The sequence below is a fragment of the Pelodiscus sinensis genome, chromosome 2 (genome assembly GCF_049634645.1).
Source record: "Pelodiscus sinensis isolate JC-2024 chromosome 2, ASM4963464v1, whole genome shotgun sequence".
Classification (NCBI taxonomy): Eukaryota; Metazoa; Chordata; order Testudines; family Trionychidae; genus Pelodiscus; species Pelodiscus sinensis.
Window position 1 is genome coordinate 200,102,095 of NC_134712.1, and position 19,166 is coordinate 200,121,260.

A 19,166-nucleotide genomic window follows, 5' to 3' on the forward strand; every position below is an offset into this window, starting at 1 on the left:
CTTGTTTTTTAAAAAGACTAGGCAGCTATCACAGCTTCATCTTTTTTGTTGCTCACTACTCAGGAACTTCAGAGAAGAAGTCTTAATCTAAGAAGCAGTTTCACTCAGTTTATGTACATTAGTTTGGAGCACCAGAAGTTGGCAAAAGGGATTTGTCTTCAGGAGAGTAGTTCTGGAATAAGGGAAGTTTCCGAGGCCAGCTCAGTACAAGATTGATTAGGTTTGAAAACAGAAACAACCAAGAGAGTCAACAAAATCATCTCTGTTCTTTTTTTTTTTTTTTTAGGATCTGACACCCAAAGCAATACCCCCATTTTTTCCCAACCCCCAAGTGAAAGGAATGAAAGACTTCTGCATCAAAGGATCAAGAACAGAGACAGTTCTGATGACCTATTCAAAGAAAGCTGCTTTATGGAAAGCTATGCCTTGGACTGGCAGATACTCTGAAAGATCTGGAAGCTGAGACTTCACATCCTGTGGCTCAAATTACCATGGCTGAACTAATCTACTGAAAGGAAGAACTCTTCCCTGACAGGTTTGTTGTCTGGGAAAAAAGGCAGAGTTACACCCAAGAATCTAGAAGAGAATTGCTAAGGAGGAAAAGTCCTGAGTGGATGAATATGGCCTCATTGTCTGAAAAAGGTGAGGAATCCTGATCCATCTTGTAACTTGAACAGCAGCTTTTTGTAGTAAATAGCTTGACTACTTAAACTTAAAAGAGCTGTATGTATTAGATGTATAGCAGTGATGGACAACCGAGGCTAGTGGGTCGTCCAGGAGTACCACTTCTACATTTCAGTGGGCCACAAGATTTAAATCAGGCATGTGCACTAACCATGTCCCCAAGAATAAGATTAAAAAAAAGAATACATGGCTCACTGGAAATTTCAAAACAGGTGGAAATGTTTTACTCAATCATGTGTTAGTAGAACTGTCATTAACTTCAAATAATAAAAAAAGAAACATTTACACTTAGTTTATAATACAGCATACTCGGGGTGACTTCTGATTGGATCTGTCCTCCACAAGTGTTCTTAGATTAGGACTAAGGACTTAGGACTCCCTTTGGGGGAGGAAGGGAGTAGGTCTCTGTGCATTGCCCCAGAACCATCCTCACAACTCCCATTTGCCAGAAACTTGAAACTGGCACCACCTCCTGAACATCAAGCTTAATTCCTAGGTCACAATCCCCTCTCCTGCACCCAAACTCCCACCTAGCCCCTGCACCCAAACTTCCTTCCCCCGCTCAGAATTCCCTGTTATGCTCAGACTCCCTCCCAGCTCCCACACCCTCTCCAGCACCCGGTCTTCTGCCCAGAGATCCCTTCAAAAAAATTCCATCCAAGACCTGGAACTCCCTCCTGCACCCTCCCCATTAACATAGTAGAAATGTGCAGGCCAATTTTACCAAAAGTCTTGACATTTTACCAAAATTCTTGAACGGACCCTTCCCCTGCGAATATTATTGCCCATCTTTGTTCTAAATGGTATAAAATATGTCAGACTTCTCCTAGTACTACATTTTAGAGCAGCCCAGAGAAGATGGAGAGAGGTGGTAGATTCTTTTGGACAAGAAAGCAAGGGAAACAATATTTTTCTACTTTGTAGAGGGGAAAAAACACTGTTCAATTGATTTATAAAAACGCTTTATTTCAAACCCCGCTGTTTAAATTAAAAGCTTCTGCTTCACACTTCTGAACTCCAGCAACTAAAGCAGAGAGCAAAACTGAACAAATCAGACGCAAACTGAAGCTGTTACTTAGCAATCTCAGCAGGCTGACTGTACTAGTTGGTCACACTAGTTTTGTGGGGAAAAATCAGCCTGAAAGTTGCACAGCTGGCAAGACGTTCAAGAAAATGAAAGGTATTCCTGTATAGAAACTGAGTTAATTGTCTTGCTATTACCTAAACAATACATAACAGTCATGTCTTACTTGCATGGACAGTACGTTATCAGACTAATGCTGCAACTACATGTACAACCAAACCAGAAATCATCTCAAAGAACAATCTGCACTTCATAATTTCCCAATCCTTTTTGTGAAAAGGGGCTCCCAATCCAGTACATACTACCTGTTAAGGTGGCTTTTAGAGAGAAAATATATTTGCATGGCCAAGATTTTTAGTTGTAGGTGCCTAAGATAGTAAGCCCGATTTTCAGAGATGCCAAGTACCCACTGTAATGGGGCATTCCATATACTTTATGAAACTATTCTTATGAATATGAATATGAATATGAATATGACATAACCAGAGGCACCGACTGCTTCTATAGGCCCCCCGAGGCAAGGTCGGGGGGTGGGAGAGAGGGAGCCTGGCTCCACATCTCCTGAAAGGGGCAGGACCTCATGAAGAAGGGACGGAGCTGGAGCAGCCAGCTCTCAGCACTGCCCAGACCACAGCGCTGCCTCCCTGCCCCAGCCGTCAGAGTGGCACTCCAGCATTGATTTAAAGGGCCCGGGGCTCTGGCTGCTGCAACTGCTGGGCCAGGAGCCCCAGGCCACTTTGAATCACCAGGTCCTTGGAGCAACTGTCCCCTTTTCCTCTCCCCACTCTTGTCGGTGGGCCTGGACATAATGGGAATATGCTTTATGTGAAATACTCATGTCACATATAATTGGAAAAGCTATGATCTACTGAATATGATTTTCCCATTTCTATGCATGTATCATCTTTGTAGCTCAAGTTAGGAATATGGAGTATAAACCTGTATTATTAATGTAGCTAGGCAAAAGGGAGGCCATTAATAGTACTTCAGGCTATAAAGGCCCATTAACAAAGAGACAATGAAGCTTAGCCTTCCTGCAGACACATGGATGAGCCAGTAAAGTATGGAGCTGAGATATAGGTCTTGAAGAGACATATGACCATATCACCTGACACGGGAATCCATCTTAAACCACACACTTTTACCATGAGTAGCTGGGAGCTGGGTTTCAAACAATGGAATCCTGCCTTATATAAATCCTATTTAAGGATGAGGAGTGAGGCAATCTATTTGGTGAGATCTCCCTGGCTACCTCACCCAAGATGACTGCTAGAAACATCTACGACTGAGGAAGGGGAAGGATCAAGCCCAGAATGGAATGCTTGCCAGTCTGTGAAAGAAACTTACTAGGTAAATTCTGAGAGCGAGATAGTACATGTAACTTAGTCTCTTTAGTGTATTAATCTTACCCTGTTCTGTTTTATTCGGTTTGGTAACTCACTTTGTACTGCCTGCTGTGTTTATTAATAAACCCAGTGTAAATAATTAATACCTGGGGGGGGAGGGGGGGGGCGGAGAAGCAGTTGTGCATCTCTCTCTCTACCCCGAGAAAGAGGGTGAATACCATGCGCTTACTTTGTATAAAATTTCATACAGATTAAGATGGCTGTATCTGGGGTTCAGGTGCCATTGAGGCTGTGCTGAAGCAAGTCCCTTTAGTTCAGGTCCCTTCCTAGGGCTGATCTGATCTCTATGTTTGAATCATATTGTAGAGGGCTGTGACCCCCAACTCCATCACTGCTGGAGGAGGCCTAGGGCATGGCTCAGCAAGACAAAGTTAAGAGATGCCCACGAGGGCAGGAAGGTGGGCTCAGTGTTAATCCAACATACCAAGTGACAGTCCCAAGGGGGTCCTAGCAACCGAACCCATCACTCCCACTGCAATTATTCATGTTGCATGAGCGCATTATATATGAGATTCTCTAAAGCTGAGAATTTTGACAGCAGTCTTAATTCAGAAACACCACCATAAATTGGTATTATGCTACTTTACAAGATTTAAGATCTAGAATAATCCCAGTAAACTATGGTGGGATATAATTTTATGAAGTTGCTTCACAGATCAGCAAATTTTTTAATATACAAGCTAATAAATTTGCTTTGGAAGGACAAGTTGATATATCTTCACAGCTATGCTTTCTGTCGATTGATATTATAAGATATATTTTACTTAAAATTAGGATTGTCTGAAGTTCAGTGGATTTAATTATTTCTAATTATTCAGTTGTTGTCAGTATGTGGCCATTTTATGATAGCAGTATCTACTGTGTGGGTCAGGTTCAACTGTATATCTTTTCAAACACAGAATTAATGTACTATTGATGAAACCATTACTAGAACCAAATTAAAGTCTAGGCTGATGTATTGGTCTGCAGGGTGCTGTCAGACATGAAAGGAGTAATTAGTATTCATTACTTCATACTCTACAACATTCCAATTATTAATGAACTTCAACTGTTGGACTGCACCATATCTATCACAAACATCTTTCTAGTCTTTCTTTATTAAGAAGAAAAAACAAATGTCTGACACAACTACTAAAAAACAGAATGCTGAAAAGTTTGCTGGTTTACTAGGGGAAGTCTGCATATTTTCACCACCTCAGGAGGTAAACATGACACACATCTTTCATGAATGTAATATCTTTCAAATGTTAGCTTTTATTCATTCCCACAAATAACACTTAAACACACTGGCTGTGTCTACATTGGCCCCTATTCTGTAATAGGGATGCTAATGTAGCACTTGGGAATAGGCAAATCCGCGGGGGATTTAAATATCCCCCGCGGCATTTGCATTTTCATGGCTGCCGCTTTTTTACGGCTTGTAGATAAGCCGGAGAAAAGCGCCAGTCTGGATGCGATCCTCCGGAAAATAGCTTATTTTCCGGAGGATCTCTTATTCCTTGAAAGTAGGAATAAGAGATCCTCCGGAAAAGAGCTTATTTTCCGGAGGATTGCGTCCAGACTGGCGCTTTTCTCCGGCTTATCTACAAGCCGGAAAAAAGCGGCAGCCATGAAAATGCAAATCCCGCGGGGGATATTTAAATCCCCCGCGGATTTGCCTATTCCCAAGTGCTACATTAGCATCCCTATTACGGAATAGGGGCCAATGTAGATGTAACCACTGATTACTAAATTTAAATTGACTAGTGTGTATAGACACCTATATATTGCTCCATCAGCTATGCATAAGCTGTTGCTGAATTCCTGTATACTTATACCGCTGTAACCCCTGCTCCACCTCACCTCCTCCCTACTATACTGTCTTTCTTACAGCACATCTGAAATTAGATAGGCAGACTTTTGGGACCATAGGACCAGATTCTGGATCACACCAATTTTATACCAGCAAAATCAGGAGTTAATAGAATTATTTCAAATTTACACTGGCATACATGCAAATACAATCAGTCCAGTCCAAGATGCTGAACTTGTGTATGTTCCATAGCATTTATATGCAAGCAACATACACCTGGTTTTTGACAAATAAGGAGAACATGTGGGTAACCTGCCCAAAAATGGGTATTTTTTTGTTTTGGCAAATACAAGTAGTATTTTGCCATCCACTAATCTCCTGCTGTGTGAATAACCAAATCACTAACCAAACAAGCATATTTCACTTGGCCTCATCTGCTTGAGGGACATATGAAACTATGGTCCATTCTGTCAGTCTCCATTGGCTAGTCAGAAGGCCTCAAAGAAACCATGGCATATTTAGCTGAGAATAAGGGAAACAAACCCGTTCTATGTTTTACTCTTGCAGAATTCAAAACTGTTGAAGAGATTTCTCATAGCCTGAAAAAATGAAAACTTGTATTTGACCAGAGGTTAATAGGCAGCAAATTTAAAACAAATAAAAATAAGTTTTTCTTCACTCAGCACACAACCTCTGGAACTCCTTTCCAGAGGATGTGGTAAAGGCTAGGACTTCAACAATTTTCAAAAAAGAGCTAGACAGATTCATGGAGGTTAGATCCATCAATAGCTATTAGCCAGGATGGGTAGCAATGGTGTCCCTAGCCTCTGTTTCTCTGGAGCTGGGCAACAGGGGAGAGATCATGTGAGGATTACCTGTTGTGTTCCCTCCCTCTGGGCATCCGGTATTGGCCACTGTTGGCAGACAGGATACTGGGCTGGATGGACCATTGGTCTGATCCAGTATGGCTGTTCTTATGTTCTTAGAGACCACATTGCCATATTTCAGATGAAAAGACCAATCAAACTGAACAGATTCATGCCAGGTTTGAAATGATGTAACTAAAACATCTCTCCAAAGTGACTGCAGCAGCAGCAGCTGATGTGTCATACATTTATTTAAAAATCTTAATACACAATATACTAATTGATACTTTTATGAAAAGTGCTGGAGAGCACTGGAGACTGGCATTTTCAACCACAGAACAGGTACAGCACAGTCCCACCAGCATGCCTCATCTGTGACCATAGAAGTTTCAGGTCTAGAGATACAAGAGAGTATTATCCTCTACTGCCCACAAAGGACTATCAATTAACTCCCAAGCCAAAGTTTACTGACTTCAGTAGAAAGACTCTTATGGACTTTAATGGATTTCAGATCAGGTAGCAACATTTTGTCAATAAAAAAAGGGTTGTAGGACAGTCTCCTTCATATGTCTGTTCTAGTTTATTAAATCTTTATAATTTGCCAGTCATTGCGAATAAATTTACTTTTAAGTGATGTACATTTAACTAAAAAGGATGTAATGATCATAGGAGACATTTACAATAGACAATACTATTTTACAAATAAAGCAAACTGTTGCTGAGGTTCAAAGAACTTTGTTTACCTTTTCCTAATTTTGCATAACTCTGCACTTCCAGTTTCTAGCTAAGGGTAGAAAAAGCAGGAGAAATCCCAGAAGATATTCTAGTCATAATATTTCCAGGCCAGTTTTTAAAATTTGGATGGCATTGGTGGTTTTACATTTTGATATACATATGAACTTTTGGGTGCTTATCTAACCACAGCCAGATGTCCAACTATTTGATATTTACTCATCACCGCAGTTTTAACTCATCACCCTTCTTGAAAAAGACATAAGAATTCTGAAGAGAAGGTAAGAAAAAGAAAAACACACAGTGCTCTTGACAGTAACTCCCAACTAAAAATTCTGAGTGCACAAGAATACTTACTTCCCTTTTTTAATTGTGTTTCTTCCAAGTAAGTGATTGAGTACTGGGTCTACCGTTTCATGCAAGTTTTCAATTAGGATGGTATCTCCATAGGCCAACGCTCTTTCAATGGTCTTCAAAAACCTTAACACAATAAACAACCCCACCTATTAGATAACGTGCAAGTTATGGAGCAATCATGTTTCTGTTTTAGATTACACAAACTGGAGAAATATTTATACAAGGTTCTGCCAAAGCCTGATGTATTGCATTCATAAAGGTATTTTCCAATGATTAATAATTCAGTAATTTTGAGGTATAAATCTTTATTCCTTACTGCTATTTATCTAGTAACAAACATGAGTTAGGCTTTATTAGGGGTTCTGACAGGACCAGATGGGAGGGGGTTGGCTCTATGCTTTCACAAAGGATGGGTCGTTGGGCCAACAGGGTGGGGTGGAGGCTAGCTTCCCCTGCCAGCCCTTCAGTGCCACCTGGAGCATGCTGCATGGGGCTCCAGCAGCAATTTGAAGAGCTGGGACTCCTGGCTGCTGCCACCACTGCTGCAATGGTGGCAACAGCAGCCGGGAGGGATCCCTGGGCCCTTTTTAATTGCCAGGCTCTGGGCAGTTTCCCCCTTTGTCAGTGGGCCTGGGCTTTGTTCAAGCAAAATGAGGACAAGGGCCTACCATGAATAACTACTGATGTGAACGCTTACATCAAAAATTCACAGAACAAACCAAATTCACATGCAGGTGATGTTTTCTCTCAAGTGATTTGTTCTGGGTTTGCAACGTGCCTATTACAATGGGACTCTGCCCATGACTGGGGCTCCAAGGCATTACCACAAGACAAAGAAAAAAAGTAACTGAAATAAATAATCATAAAAATATTTAGGAATGGAATTAAATGCCACAAAAAGTAAATGACAGTGAATCTGAGTGTGTCTTGTTGGCTCCATTATTTTTGTTTTAGGATTTTGGGTGGACTCTCCACTATAAAGTGAATACTGCCTTAGGATTTCAATGACTCCTTGAAGAACTGTATTTTAAGAAGACTTGAAAGAGGAGAGGCAGATAGCTCAGTGAACTGGGTTTGGGAGGATAGGCATATGGACAAAACTATATAATTTTAGGCATAATGAGGCAATAGGGAAGACTGAGAAGAGTGGGAGATGACAAAGGGGACAATTATTTGGGTGGGTTGGGAAAGCAATAGAAGAAGGGGCTGAATGGGACAAGTATAAAAAAGGGAGGCAGATAGAACCTACATTGTTCACAACGGTTAAAAATTAGGCATTATTGAGATCATTTCCTGTACTATGCTATGTAACTGTTGTACCTGGATTTCAATAACATATATTAACCTAGCCACTTATAGAGCATGACCGTCTTTAAAAGGTTTTGAACACTATTAAAAAGATGTGGTCGTTTCAAAGATATTTTACTGCAGTGAATAAAATAATGTTCAGTTCAAAACTTAGCACAATCCCCTCAATAAATCAAAGTCATCATGAGAGAAGATAAAAACAAACCCATTCCAAAGAAGTGATATCAACCTAAATTTGATTCCATTCGCACTTAGCTATCAGAATTTCAAAGTGGGTTTTCCATTGCTACTGAATGCAGTCTTCTGTATATCATCACTAGACTGAGTCTCCATCTGTGCATTAGGTACATATATGTATTTATCCTATATACTAAATTATACTTTATAATGTTCAGTAATCAGGAAACTGATTAAAATCTTTCATTTTAGCATTCTATTTATAGGAAAATTAATTTGTCCTTTACGGGCAAAGCATCTCCAACATTTATTTTATTCCGGCTTCAGTATTATAATATTTCAAATCTAAAAGTAAATACATTACAACAAACATCAAGTCCCTATAAAAATTATGGGAACTTTATAGCAGTAAATGTGAGAGCTAATTCTTCAGTGTGTACACATACCCTTTCTGTCCTAGACGTATAACTTTAAGGTCAGTCCCATATTTATTCTTTATCCATTTAATTCCTTGTTGCTGGGGATCTATCATCAGAGGCCAGCGCTCACAGTTTGTTAGAATAGTGGCATTTTCTGTTGACATTCTATCACCAGGCAGGCCTTCGTTATTCCATGCTGCAATTGTAGCATCATCAGTCAACATGGCAATCAGGTCCAGGCCTTCAGTTATTGGAATAGGAACCTTTGAATCAGAGTGAAATATAATAATCCAGGTTGCAAAGTAGCAAGGTTGCAAAGTAGCAAGACAAGACCCAGCGTGATGTACGAGATAACAGGAGCCAATGCAATTACAGATTTATTATATATAAAAAACTAAGACCCCTGTGGACTATCAGATGCCAAAAGAAAAAGGCTATATAATAAATCCTATAATTTACTATGATACTTTTAAAATTATGTTTTCTCTTCATTTAAGGAACTTCATATGTATTTATGATTTATTAAGTAAACAAACAGTATATACATGTTTATAGCTTTCAAGCATATACAGATTTTAACACTTCCAGAAGAGGACAACAAATTCGGTGTGCATAAAAGGTATTGAATTGGTAATTCTGGAGAATAAAGCTAATCATTTACAGAAGACGTATCGTATACAATATGGGTAGCAACATTATATCATTCTTGCACCACTTTGCTAATGCACTTCAGTTACATGATAAAGAGGTTACCAACATAAATTACAGAATAGGGGAATCTCCATTTCTATTGCGTCTCCACAAGGTCACCCAATAAACTCACCAATTAAAGCCAGCTACAACGGTTTTTGTAATATGGACACTTTTTGACACAGAACTGCACCGAGACCTCCACATCATTTCACACAACCCAAATAACTGTGAGATAGTCATACTTACTGTAAATATTATGACTTTGTATCCTTTAAAATATATGAAAATCTGAAATCATGAAGCATGAAAGCAGGGAAGTTGGAATGCGCATGCAAGAGGGAAAGTTTTTTTTTTTTTTAAAGAGTGTTTTAAGGATTTCTCCAAACAGGTAATGTATTCTGTAGATCACAGGATTGACAAAGGGATATTGAAACTTTCCTGTCTAGGAATGAAATGATGGCAAATCAGTGATAAAACTTCCAGTGATGCCAACAGTATCAGGATTTCACCCCGGATTTTTATTTCTGGCAAATAGCAGCCTGATCTAAATTCCAAAACTATAATTTAGAAGAGAAAGATTATCAATCTTTTCAGCCATCCAACACCGTATTGCTTTCTTAGCACTTTTTTGGAGAAAGGGGTAAATTATTCTCCCCACCCCACATAGGCACACATACAGAATTAATGTTCTAGTTTCTTTTAAAGCACACAGTAAAACCTAGAAGAGTTCTTGCGCATCATTATACAGGCAATGATGTTTTGCAATATCTGTTGCACTAACAAAAGAAATTATAGAAATTGTAGGACTGGAAGGGGCCTGGATAGTTCATCTAGTCCAGCACCTTGCACTGAGGCATGACTAAGGGCATGTCTACACTAGGAAATTATTTTGAAATAACTACATTCAAAATACAGTAAAACTCCGATGGTCCGGCATCTGATGGTCCGGCACTCCTGATGGTCCGGCACCATCAGGAACCCGGAAGTGCTCTGGGCAGCTGGACCATTGGAGCTGCTCTGCCCCCAGCTTCCCCGATTCAGCCGCTGCTAAAACTGACCAGCGGCTGAATTGGGGAAGCCGGGGGCAGAGCAGCTGGAGTGCTGCCGGGTAGGTCCAGTAGCGCTGCCCCTTGGCACTGTGGGACCAACCCGGCAGCACCCTAGCTGTCCCCGATACAGCCGCTGCTGAAACTGACCAGAGGCTGACTTCAGGAAGCCCGAGGTAGAGCTGCTCTGCCCCGGCTTCCTGGAGTCAGCCACTGGTCAGTTTCAGCAGCAGCTGACATGGGTACACCTGGGACAGAGCAGCTGGGGTGCATCCGGGTTGGTCCCACAGCGCCGAGGTGTGGCGCTGAGGGGACCAACCCCGCAGCTCCCCAGCTGCTCTGCCCCAGGCATCCTGATTCAAGGTAATTAGTTCCAGTGTTTATCCTTATAGCTAGGGAGTTTTTTCCAATGTCTAACCTAAATCTCCCTTTCTGCAATTTAAACCAATTTATCACTCTCCTTTATATCACCATCTTTTAGGCTACGTCTAGACTACATCCCTCTGTCTGCATAGGGATGTAAATAAAGCACTTCGAAAGTGCAAATGAAGCGGGGATTTAAATATCCCACACTTCATTTGCATAATAATATAATGGTGCTCTTTCAAAAAAGCGCTATTTTGAAATCGAAACTGCAATCTAGACAGTTCTTTTGAAAACGGGGCACTTTTTTGAAAGATACTGTAAACCTCAGGATCTTTCAAAAAAGTGCCCCATTTTCAAAAGAACCGCGTCTAGATTGCGGTTTCAATTTCGAAATAGAGCATTTTCGAAAGAGCGCAATTACGTGATTATGCAAACTAAGCATGGAATATTTAAATCCCCGCTTCATTTGAACTTTCGAAGTGCTTCATTAATACTTGAAGAATGTTACGTCCCCCTTCAGTCTTCATCAGACTGAACAAAGCCAATTTTTTCAATCTTTCCTTCATAAGTCATGTTTTCCTGACCTTTAATAACTTTTGTTGCTCTCCTCTGGACTATCTCCAATTTGTCCACATCTTTCCCAGAATGGGACATAGTACCTCAGTTGAGGCCTTCACAGTTTTGAGTAGAGCAGAATAATTACTTCTTGTATTTTGCACACTCCTAGTACATCCCAAAATGATGTTCACTTTTTGTTGCAACAGTATTACACTGTTGACTGAGATTCAGTTTATGGTCAACTGTGACTGAGTACTGTCTTTTCCTGGAGGGAGGCCAAGTTGCTTCACTGCATGGCATATTGACTAGTTCAGAGGCTTATAGAGCCCTGTCACAGTCTAGGAGCTCCAGCCTGTAGCCCGGCTAAATAGCAGTTTGAGTGCCCTGCCTCCAGCTCACGGCCAGCAGTCCAGAGTGTAGGGGCTCAGGTCAACTCTATGGCCAAGCGACCAGTCCAGGCCTAGTTCAGGGTGGGGCAACAAGCAGTCAAAAGACAGCTTTGGGGCTCAGCGTATCTTCAGGCTGTACCAGAAGTCATGGTCAGGGCGGGGCAGAAAACAGTTAAGGGCTCAGGCCTGGCTGAGGACTGAGCAACAGTTTGTAAATCCAAGTCGTTGGCCAGGGTGGGACAACCACCAAACAGTATCAACAGTTTGAGGCTCATGCCTGTCTGCACACTGAACAGTAGTTGTGTCTCCTTGCACTGGTGGAGAGCCGACAAGCGCAGGGGTTTTTGCCCTGACAAAGGAAACCTACCACCCCAGGTGAGATGTGGCAGGGGTGCGTCCCAGCCCAGGGCCCTAAAAGTGACAGCGCTGGCCAACACTGGGTCAGTGGGGATCCTGGCCACAACACGCCAACCAGGTCATAGGGTCAGCAGGGATCCTGACTGCAACATGTCCTCAGCCGGCAATGCGTCGGTCATCCCTAGGCCGCTTCCCAATTCCTCCTGTGGGCATATCTGGCTCAGCCTCTGCTCCTCAGGGTCCATCGGGGACAATGGCGCCAGAAGAATGTCTATAGGCTCTGGGTCAGGATCAAGCAGCGGTCCAGGTGGCCCAGCCCAGTCTTCTGGGCCTGACAATGACCCTGGCAGGCCTGGCCAGTCTTCTGGGCCCAGCAGAGGCTCTGGCCAGTCTTCTGGACCTGACAGTAGTCCAGGAGACTCAACGCAGACTTTTTGGTGGAGCAGTGACCCTGGCAGCTCAAACCATTTCTCCTTCCTAGGGGAGTGCAGTCAGGCCTTTCTCCTTGGGAGACTGGGCAGAGCCTCTGGTTTGCTCTGTGGCTGGGTTCCAACTGAGCCCTTTGCTCCTCCTTTTAAACTTCTGGCCCACCTTTCTGTGTCCTGTGGTTGGGGCTGGGTTGCTCTAGTGCCGCCCACCATGGGTTCTTAGGGAGTTTTTCCCCTTCCAGGTCGGAGGTAGGTCAAGCTGCCTCACTACAAACCCCCAAATTCTTTTCTGAAGTAACCCTTCCCAGGCGGTAATAACCCATTTTGTATTTGTATAACCGAAGTGGACAGAGTACTGGGGTGGTAGTGATGGTGGTTTTCTTTATAAAGTAAGGTATGTATTTTAGTGTGTAACTTTATCTAGTATCCCCATACCTGTACTAAACTCAAAGACTGTATCACCGTAGCTTCTACTTTTTATAAAAGAGATTTTAGCTAGCACCTGTGTTTTTAAAACAATTCATTAACTATATTTCACTCTCTCCACGGGGAAGATGTCAAAACTGAAACCAGCAATCTTGGCAACTGCCACTCAGTAAAAGGTTGATTTGACTAGCAATGCCAGTATTTAGAGAGTGTATTCAAGAAATTATTATTATTAATTTAAGGTAGTGATCACAATGTGCTAAGTGTTAAGGTTAGTCCCTTCCCTTAAAGATAAAGAAGTGTGCAGTCGCTGGAAAGGAATAACAGTAGATAATCTACATACAAGTCACCTAGAACAGGGGTTCCCAAACTTTTTGACACGGAGACCAGTATATCCATTCACGAATTTTTAGAGGACCGGTAATGTTCATTTGCATGTTCATTAATCAAATGATGAATATTCAAATAAGTTGTTTCTGGTCCTCCCAAAACCCCGAGTGCCAACTTTAGCAAAGCTTTTGATATGGTCACCCACAATATTCTTGCCAGCAAGTTAAGGAATGTAGCTTGGATAAATGGACTGTAAGACAGACAGAAAGCTGGTTAGACCAGGGGTTCCCAAACTTTTTACTTTAGTTGGAATCCTTTTTTTTTCAATACTGCTTTTTGCAGCCCCAAAATATAAACACATAAAAAACAAACTGAGAAAATACCAGACATATAACATGTCTGGTATTTTCTCATTAGGTAAGTTGTATTATTACTAGTTTGTATCAGTTTGTAGTTTCGAACAGCCTGGCTGGTAAATGTGCTCAGGCTGCATGAGTTTGTCTACCAGCCAGACAGTTCGCAACTACTCGAGGGATGTGTGTGTGGGGGGACAATAGAATCCCCAGGCCGGACTAACTCATGCTTTGTGCTTTGCGGGGGGAAGGGGAACAGGGTCAGTGCCCCAAGATCTACATAGGATCAGGTCAGTCACACTCTCCGCAGGCCGATTGATTCCTCCCCTCTGCTCTCCCCGCTGCGCCTCTGGCCAGCCCCACTTCCCCCAACCCCCTCCCGGGCATCCAGTTCTCCCCCGCTTCTCCTCCCAATCTCCCTTGGCCAGTCCTGCTGCCTGCGTCTAGCCCTCCTTCCGGCGGCACCTTCTTCTCCCCCCCCCCATCTTCCCCAGCCAGCTCCCTGCCCCCAACCTCGCAACCCCCGACAGCCCTGCTTCCACCGGCCCTCCAATCTCCCCAGCTTGCCCCGATTCCCCCGTCCAATGCTGCTTCCGGTGGCCAGCTCTCCCCTCCTCCTCACCCCAGAATCCCCTGGCACCTAAGCCCTGCACCCTCCTGGTGCCTCCCCCTTCCCTTACTGCCGCTGCCCCCTTTGCCCTCTTTTTCCCTGATACCCACCCCCTCACCACTCTCTGTCCCATTCCCCTCCTGCCCCTCTGTGCCCTCACACATGACTTACTCCATCCTGGCCTTCCTCATGCCCACCCCTTCTTTCAAGACTTCTCCCAGCACCTCCTCCTCCAGCCCCCAATGCCCTTCCCCTCTCCTCTCCTCTCCCAGCATCACCCTGTCCCCCCTCCCACTGACAACTCCTCTCCTGCCCTTTCCCTCATTGTCTGCACTTGGCCCCTTGGCATTTGTCTCTCTCTCCTGCACCCCTGTCCCTTGGTGCCTTCCCCTCTCCCCGCCCAAGCCCCTTCTCCTTCCACCCTTTCCCCTCCACCTCTGCTGCCTCCTCGCCTCCGCCCAAGCCCGCCGCCACCTCTCCTCTCCTCCCCTCACTGCCACCACAGCCGCGGCCCAACCCCGTTCCCTACCTTCTGCCTTCCACATTGCGGGGCCAGAGGCCGCGCTCAGGCCCCGGAGGCCGAACCCGGAGCCAGCATGGCCCCGTCACGTGCCTCCGAAGAGTTTTAAAATCCCGGGCCGTGACGTCACGTCACACCCGGGCGTCCTCCCCGCCCATGTACAACGCCGCTCATGGGCAGCAGCAGGCAGTAAGGAGGAGCCGCGCACGGCTCATGTTACAGTGATGAGGGTTGTAAGAGTAAATCAAGACATACACAGAGGTTGGGAGAATTCACTCACAGAGCAGAGGGAGTGGGAGGGGAGAGAACAAAACTTCACAAGGGAATATAAGCAGAGAAGGGAAGAGTGACAGAGTTTTGAAATTGGTGACAAGAAGATTACATCTGATATATTGGATGAAAAGCCAATAGAGGGATTCAAAGAAGTTACATAGTACAGGGGCGGTGAGGAGTCCTGTGGCATCTTATAGACTAACTGAAATAGTACAAGGGGTTTGTGTTACAAAGTTACATGACAAAATCCAAAGGCAAGAGAGATGAGTTTAGTGGCTGCATTTTGGAGAGATGGATGTTTTTATGAGCCCAGAGTGGATGATGTTCCAATTATCAAAGTAATAAAACTATTTCAAAATGCTCTTGGAACCTGAACATTAAATGGAATTTTATCTTTACACACCCCTATCAGTAACAATGGCTATAGCACTGAACTAGCGGAGGACATAATTTGGTCAACAGAATGAAGATAGGTAAAACAAAGGAAAAGAAATTCACTTAGAATTCAAACCTCAAGTAGAGTTTGAAAGCCTTATGGTTAGAGAAAACAATATTTTACTTGTAATCTGAGAAAATTTGATACAAACCCATTTTAAAGACAACTAATGAGCTCCACAAAGACATTTTATAGTCTATGTTTAAGAGCGAAACTAATTCTACCTTCTGAACTACAGAGAAGTTAATGAACAGGGGCTTCTGTTATGGGCTTTCATTTTGTACAATATGTTTTACCTTTTGTGATTTAAGAAAAGGAATCCACATATGTTCCACCAGTTCTTCGCGATACTGTTTTGTAAAGGATCCAACATAGGACACAAAAGCTGCTGTTAACAGGACGTCACCACATAGTGTCTTTTTTTGAGCTTCAAAGTGTTTAATAGATTGGCTCCAACGAATTTTTTCAGCCTAAAGTGCAAAATTATAAAATTTCATGAATACATATTAACCATCTCTTTAAACTCAGAAGAGTTAACCTTAAAATAACTTAATTTATAGAAGAATACTAATTTGGTGAAAGAAAATGCACAATATCAGTGATGGATGAGTTTAAGATTTAGAGATTTGGTTCAGATAACAACCCATTTTTTTGTACAGGTTGGACCTACCTCGTCTGACACCCTCAGGACCTGATTCCTGAACAAGGGGATTTGCTGAAGACTTTGTGGCTGCTATGGCTGGGGCTCCATAGCTGTCGGGGTGGCTAGAGCTCCATGATAGGGCTCTGTGGCTGCCTTGACTCTGTGGCCGCTGTTGGCTCCCATTAACCAGGGGCCAGAACTCCCCTGCTCGCCCCTTCCTCAACATGGGGCTCTTGGTGGAGCCCTCGCCCACTCCTGCCCTGTGGCCCAATCTTCTTATACCTGGACTCTGTGGTCCAGGAACATCTGTGGATCAGAGAGTCCCAGTTAAAGGCGGTATAACCTGTAGCTGTATTGAACTCAGGATATTAAAGAGAAAAGGTGGGTGGACATCTTTTATTGGACCAATTTCTGGAGAAGGTAACCAGAGTATCATAGCTAAATACAAGGTGGGACAGATTGTTAAGCATAAAGGTTCACATGTTCTAGAAGACCACTTATAATTGAAGTGGGCAGTTAGTACCTCCCCACTCACAGAATGAAGAAGGATCAATAGGCAGCAAAGTGTGCTATAAATTGTTATAATGATCCATATAACCAGTGTCTCTTGTTATGCCCATGATCTTTAGTGTCTAGGAGGTTTTATACAGGTTTTCTTTCAGGAAAAAGACTGAAAGGTCAAATATAAAATGACCATTTTGTGAACACTATTCACTCATAGATGATAGCATCTTCTATCATTTTTTGTGACAATTTATTCAAGGGTATAGGGGCTGTCTGATTTCACCCAAATAGTAGATTTTGGGGCATTTGATGCAGAAAGTGAGGTATATCACATGTTCGGACAGGCATGTGTAGGACCCGTGAATCTTGAAATGTGTGTTGTGAGAGGTATTATAGCTGCAAGTTTTGCATCTGCTGAAAGGTCTGGTATTTTGGGTTTGTGCCCTAATGAGAGGGGATCTTGCTTCTGATTATGAGTTTGGCAAGGCTGGTGGGCTGTGTTTGAAGGCCAGAAGAGGCAGCTTGGAAAAGATCTTTTTCAATATGTGGTCCCCACTGAACATTGATTATACTTGATGGATGATATCCCGTATGCATTGAGTGGTAGGTAAGACTCAGGGTGTATGGTTTTTAGATGGCAGGGGGAGGGGGAGAGGGCTGTTTGCCTTTTTTTAAAAAATAAACTGTAATGAAACAATTTCTTTCAAGGAAGCTGGCTAGCCCATTTCATGATGTGATCTACTTTTGTGCTGCAATGTCCTTGTCTGGAGAAGGCAGTTTTAAGTGTGTTAACATTTGTATCTTGGATTTCTTCTTTGGAGCTTGTTATGTGAGTCTGGCTGCAGATAACAGATTTTTTGATGTGTCCGGGATGGCTACTCTATCTGTAGAGGTAAGCTTGGTGATCCATGGTTTTCATGTACTTAGGTCTGTTGAATTCCATTTTAAGATGTCCAGAAAGATGGCAGAGAAGGAATGTCATAGAGAGAATCTGATATACATATATGGTGGTTGTTTGAAGTTATGGTGAAAATGTATGAGGTAATTTAAGAGATGAAAAAATATCAATATATCTCAGGTATACCATATATTTCATAGTGCATTTAAAAATCATCCTTGACATGGCCTATGAAGAGGCTGGCATAGGGGGAGCTATCCTATAACCTCTGCTGTTCATATGTTTTGAGCAAAGTTCTATTACATTTAGATTTGTTGTAGATGAAATGGGTGAGTTGGTAATGCACTTGTGATGGATACTGCAGTATTATCCATTGACTTGTGGACAATTAATGTCATGGTGAGGGATGTTGGTGTATTGCAGGGCTACTCAACATTGGAAGCTTGATTCTGGTTGGGGCCACACATACTCTGATAATAGTGTTTTGTGTGTTATTTCATTTCTTCTGACCAGAAGTGAAAAATAACAAAGGAAAAAAGATAACTGAACTGTTTGACCCTCAAAGATATAACTTAATTTTTGGTTCAAATTTTGGTTGAAAAAAAATCATTCTTATTTTGTCTCACTTGACGTACCCATTATGAGTCACGGAGATTTTACTGAATTAAAAACTGTAAAGATCTGGGATTCATAAACTCTTTTTTCTATCATCAATGTATTGGCTGGAAAACAGTATAGTGAGGGCCAGATAACTGCAAGGAATAGGTGGGGAAAATATGTCTCCACTCCGGGGAAGATCGATGCTGCTGTGATCGATCTTCCGGAGTTCCATTTAGCAGGTCGACAGCCAATACTCCTGCTCCTTTGAGAAATAAGGGAAGCCAACTGAAGCATTTGTTCCCATTGGCCTCATTCTGTGGGGACAGCCGGAAAACTCACATCAAGGTACGTTAACATAGGCAATTAACATAGCTGGAGTCGCATATCTGAATTTGACCTTCCCCTTTAGTATAGACCTGGCCTAAGATCGACTTTCTCCTTATAGGATGCCACCAAAAGTGCAATTAGCTGACAACTTAATGGTTTGTATGAGAGAAAGGCTGGAAGCTGAGCATATGAGGTTCTTTGACTCCATATCTTGATCTACTCCATGTTCTTAGTTGTGCAGAGGATTTCTACAAAGCACTTTTTTCCAGTTCATATTTTGGGATATTTTGGAGAGATCTTGTGTGGCTAGGTGTGGGGGATTATTATTAGATGTATAGACAAGCATTATTTTTCCCTAGTGGCTTGTGAAAACAATTCATTGTGCATTAAGAAGCTGTTAAAACACCTAAAGACACGGGAATTGGCATTTAAAAATGTATCAAAATAAATATTTTTAAAATCAGATTTTAAAAATGACTTTATTTTCCAATTAAATTGCATAACATTTACAAAAATGATTTATAAAGTATTTGGCACATAATCCCCAATGTACTGAATTCCCATTGAAAGGTCTGGCAGTAGAA

The 19,166-nt window shown here is 42.5% G+C and overlaps 1 protein-coding gene across 8 annotated transcripts in view; it reads right to left on the reverse strand.

Moving 5' to 3' along the window:
- Positions 1 to 19,166, reverse strand: part of DNAH11 (dynein axonemal heavy chain 11) — a 273,839-nt gene that overhangs the window by 51,971 nt on the left and 202,702 nt on the right. For all 8 annotated transcript variants that reach the window (XM_075922225.1, XM_075922224.1, XM_075922226.1 and 5 more), the window contains 3 exons: positions 15,907 to 16,080; positions 8,853 to 9,088; positions 6,922 to 7,044 (listed from right to left, as the gene is read on the reverse strand). In XM_075922225.1, the coding sequence (XP_075778340.1) occupies positions 6,922 to 7,044; positions 8,853 to 9,088; positions 15,907 to 16,080 (533 nt within the window). The remainder of the gene's footprint in view (positions 1 to 6,921; positions 7,045 to 8,852; positions 9,089 to 15,906; positions 16,081 to 19,166) is intronic.